Source organism: Acanthisitta chloris, unplaced genomic scaffold (assembly GCF_000695815.1).
Source record: "Acanthisitta chloris isolate BGI_N310 unplaced genomic scaffold, ASM69581v1 scaffold34734, whole genome shotgun sequence".
Classification (NCBI taxonomy): domain Eukaryota; kingdom Metazoa; phylum Chordata; class Aves; order Passeriformes; family Acanthisittidae; genus Acanthisitta; species Acanthisitta chloris.
Window position 1 is genome coordinate 5,662 of NW_008669310.1, and position 3,826 is coordinate 9,487.

General features: G+C 58.4%; 1 protein-coding gene across 1 annotated transcript in view; it reads left to right on the top strand.

The window, feature by feature from the left end:
* The window catches only part of ETNK2 (ethanolamine kinase 2), a gene marked incomplete at its 5' end in the record, with an annotated part of 4,284 nt that extends 2,178 nt beyond the window's left edge, over nt 1-2,106 (top strand). Inside the window, 5 exons of the mRNA XM_009073266.1 lie at nt 66-208; nt 320-403; nt 998-1,164; nt 1,715-1,788; nt 1,922-2,106. Coding sequence (XP_009071514.1) covers nt 66-208; nt 320-403; nt 998-1,164; nt 1,715-1,788; nt 1,922-1,994 — 541 coding nt within the window. The remainder of the gene's footprint in view (nt 1-65; nt 209-319; nt 404-997; nt 1,165-1,714; nt 1,789-1,921) is intronic.
* Between the last annotated feature and the right edge of the window lie 1,720 nt (nt 2,107-3,826).

The following is a 3,826-nucleotide window of genomic DNA, read 5'->3' on the forward strand; positions in this document are numbered from 1 at the left end:
GGACCGCGTCACTTGCCCGCGGCTCCCGGTGGGCAGCAGTGATTCCACCCTGTCTCCTTCCCCAGCCTCCAGCAGGATGTGCCCAGCCTGGAGGTGCTGGAACAGGAGCTGGCCTGGATGAAGGAGACACTATCACAACTGGGATCTCCTGTGGTGCTCTGCCACAATGACCTGCTCTGCAAGAACATCATCTACAACAGGGCACGAGGTTGGTGGCAGTGGCCTGGTGTGCCCAGTGCAGGGACCTGCCCCTCACCCACCCCTGGGGGCTGTCACCCCCATCTCCCCCTCCCTCACTGACCCACCTTTGCCTCCCCAGAGCACGTTCGCTTCATAGACTATGAGTACACAGGGTACAACTACCAGGCCTTTGATATTGGAAACCACTTCAACGAGTTTGCAGGTGAGTTGGGCTCCTTTCCCTGCACTGGGGGTCATCCCACCATGGGCAGTGATCTGCCCATCCCTGGGGGTGGAGGAGGGAGCTGTATCCCCAGTCCCATGGTGGGAAATGAGGTTGCCCTGGGGTCTCTCCATCCCTGGGGGGGGAGGAGGGAGCTGTATCCCCCGTCCATGGTGGGAAATGAGGTTGCCCTGGGGTCTCTCCATCCCTGGGGGTGGAGGAGGGAGCTGTATCCCCAGTCCCATGGTGGGAAATGAGGTTGCCCTGGGGTCTCTCCATCCCTGGGGGTGGAGGAGGGAGCTGTATCCCCAGTCCCATGGTGGGAAATGGGGCTGGATGGAGTTAGAGTGATGAGTGAGGGGGGGATATTATTGTTGAGCTCCTGGATGCTGCTGGGATGCAATTCCTGCATGAGCCTGGCTCTTAATCTGAGGCTGGATGGGTGCCTTGAATCACAGGGTTGATTCTTGGCTTGTGCAGACCTGGGGTTCACTCACCTGGCTGTGCATGGGGAGAGCTCTTTGCCGTGGAGAATCTCTCCCTCTTGCCCCCTGTGCCCCTCGGGGGCATCACTGACCTCCTGTCCCCTCACAGGTGTGAAGGAGGTGGATTATGGGCTCTACCCCAGCAAGGAGACCCAGCTGCAGTGGCTGCACTCCTACCTGCAGGCCTACAAGCAGCTCACCCAGGGGGAGGGAGGCACTGAAGTGTCTGAGGAGGAGCTGGAGGCTCTCTACGTGCAAGTGAACAAGTTTTCTTTGGTGAGTGCTGGAGCTGGGAAGGAACTAACCTCTCTCCAGGGGTGAAAACCCAACCCAGGGCATGGGTTTTCCTCTGCTCTTGGGGTTGCAGCTTGCCTGGTGAGGATGGGGTTTGAGGACACCTGGGGCACACTGGGTCCAGCTCCAGCTGCTGAGCCCTGGGCAAGGTCACAGGTAGCACCTGTGTGTGCCACCCCATCATGTGCCAAGGGACAGTGTGCCTCTGACAGCCGTGGCCTTGGGCATCCCTTCACAGGGCTCAGACACAGCCTGCCATGAGGAAATCCTCTTTGCTCAATGCCATGGGCAGGCCAAGCCAATTTTCAGGGAACATAGGGCAAAATAGCATTCTGGCTGTGCTCAGCATCCTTCCTGCTGCCAGCTCTCACTCCAGCTGGGACCAGCCTCTGGAGCATATGAAAATACAGGTGTGGACCAGCCTCAGCTGCTGCCACCCCATGTCCTGGCATCACAGCCATGGGAATTCTGGGACCCAGCCAGGAGAGGCACGAGCAGGCAGGAACCCGTTCCTATGTTTTGTCTGTTGCAGGCATCCCATTTCCTCTGGGCATGCTGGGGCCTGATCCAGGATAAATACTCTACCATAGACTTTAATTTCTTAAGGTGAGTTCACCTTGTTTGCTCCCAGCACAGTTCGGTGTGGAACAAGAAGATCCCAGTGGTGGTCACCGTGCCATGGCCAGAGGACACAAGGTCACAAGGCCCTCATGTCTGTCCCTCTCTCCTCTCTTGGCAGATATGCAAAGTTAAGGTTTAAACAGTACTTCAAGATGAAGCCAGTGGTCACAGCCCTGCAGGTCTCCAAATAGCACCGTTGGCTCCGAGCCCCTGAGCTATTCTGTCCTCGCTGCGTCCACAGCCCTCGCGTCCCCCTCGCCCCTTCCCACCCCACTCGGGGGCGAGGGCAGGTCCTGCCGGTGGGCAGGGGGAGGAGAGGAGCTCTGACCCACCCACCGACTCAAGGACATCCCCAAGACTGGACCATGAGATGCTGGAGAGGACCACAGCCTCGGAGAGGTCCCTGCCTACACGAGGAAGCCTCACCATCGCCTTAACGCCGAGCCCCTCTCGGCCCTGGTGCCTGGCAGGTCTGTGCTCTGCTGGCACTGCTGCTGCTTGGCCTGGCACCTGGTTTGCTCCTCTGTGCTGTCCCCAAGGGGGGAAAAAGATGCCCCCACCATGTGCTCAGGAGCCCCCAGAGCTGTCCAGTCACTGTTGCTGCCCCATGTACATGCTGTGCCCATCACCATCGCTGCCCCCTCCGTCCCCTCGTGCCCTCCCTGCTGGGTGCACCCCCAAACCAGCACCTTCCCTGGCTCTGCATTGATCCTGGCCATGGGACCAATTTCTATGAGGGGTGGGAGCTGCTGTGCTGCAGTTTGGATGGTGCAAAGCACAAGGGGCAGTGCCAGCCATGGGCACCCCCTGTGTTGTGCTCAGCCCACGACTGGCTCTGCCTGTCCCCACAGTTCCACAACTGGCTCTGCTTGTCCCCACAACTGGCTCTGCCTGTCCCCACTGCCACAGTCTCCCAGACCCCTATTAGCTTCATGGCTTCTCCCATAGCATCCAGTGCTGCTGGAGCAAGGAGCTCCCAGCTCTGCCTTCCCTGTCCCCCCCAGGACCAGGGGGGTCAGTCCTGCCCCTCACCATCCCTCTGCTCCTGTCGTGGCTGTGGCCCTCTGTGGGACACCCCCAGGAGGAGTTTGCACAGGAGCCAGACACAACTTCACCCCCCCAGCCCATCCCAGGCTCTGCTGAGCACTGTCCAGCTCATCACAGTGATTGTGCATCCCCTGGGGGTGGAATTCAGACCTCTCTGCCTTGGCTGCTCAGCATAGGGACAAGGTGGTAATCCCCTCCCTATGGGCACAGGAACCTCCCCCAGCAAGAACCAGGACTATCCTTGCATCCGTGTTTGTTTTGGTGCAAAATAAAAGCTGCTGGTAGCTGGAAGTTGGGAAAAGTGGATCTGTGGGGGCTTGGGGGTGTTCCTGACCCTTCTGCAGCTGGAGGTGTTCTGGTTGGACTCCCCATCCAACCCTCCACCCCAAACTGATAAAGTCCAGACCTAGATCTCTGCTCCAAAAAGTCATCTTTATTGTGCCAAGGGACTGGGAGGACGATTGTAAACAGGTATGTGAAATATACAGGTTAAGTTACTCATTGTCTTATTAACAAAATAAAGCTCTATCTATATTTACAATCTTAAAAAAACCAAAATAATAAACGAGACAGGAAGAGCTGCAGCTGTGGAGCACATCTGCTTCCAGCCCCTCTGCTGCACAGCTGGGCCCACCCTGGGAGCTGGCACCCCTTCCCCAGGGGAGGGGGAATAAATAAAGCACTGACAAAGGGCAAGAGAGGAGAGAAGTATTTGCTGGGCAGGTGAGGAGGCTCTCATGGATAAATTCCCAAGGGCAGTGGAGCAGCACTGGGGCTGAGGACAGGGGTCTGGTGCCACCCCCTGGAGCCTGAGTGCCCACAGCTCCTTCTCGTGTCCCTGGCAAGGTGTCTAGTGCCAGGCTGGAGCCAGAGCCACGGAGCCTGTTCCTGGCTGCTGCCACAGGGAGGTGCACGGAGTCTGCACAGGGATGGATGCAGAGGATGTACACAGACACTGCACACACCCCCAGACACT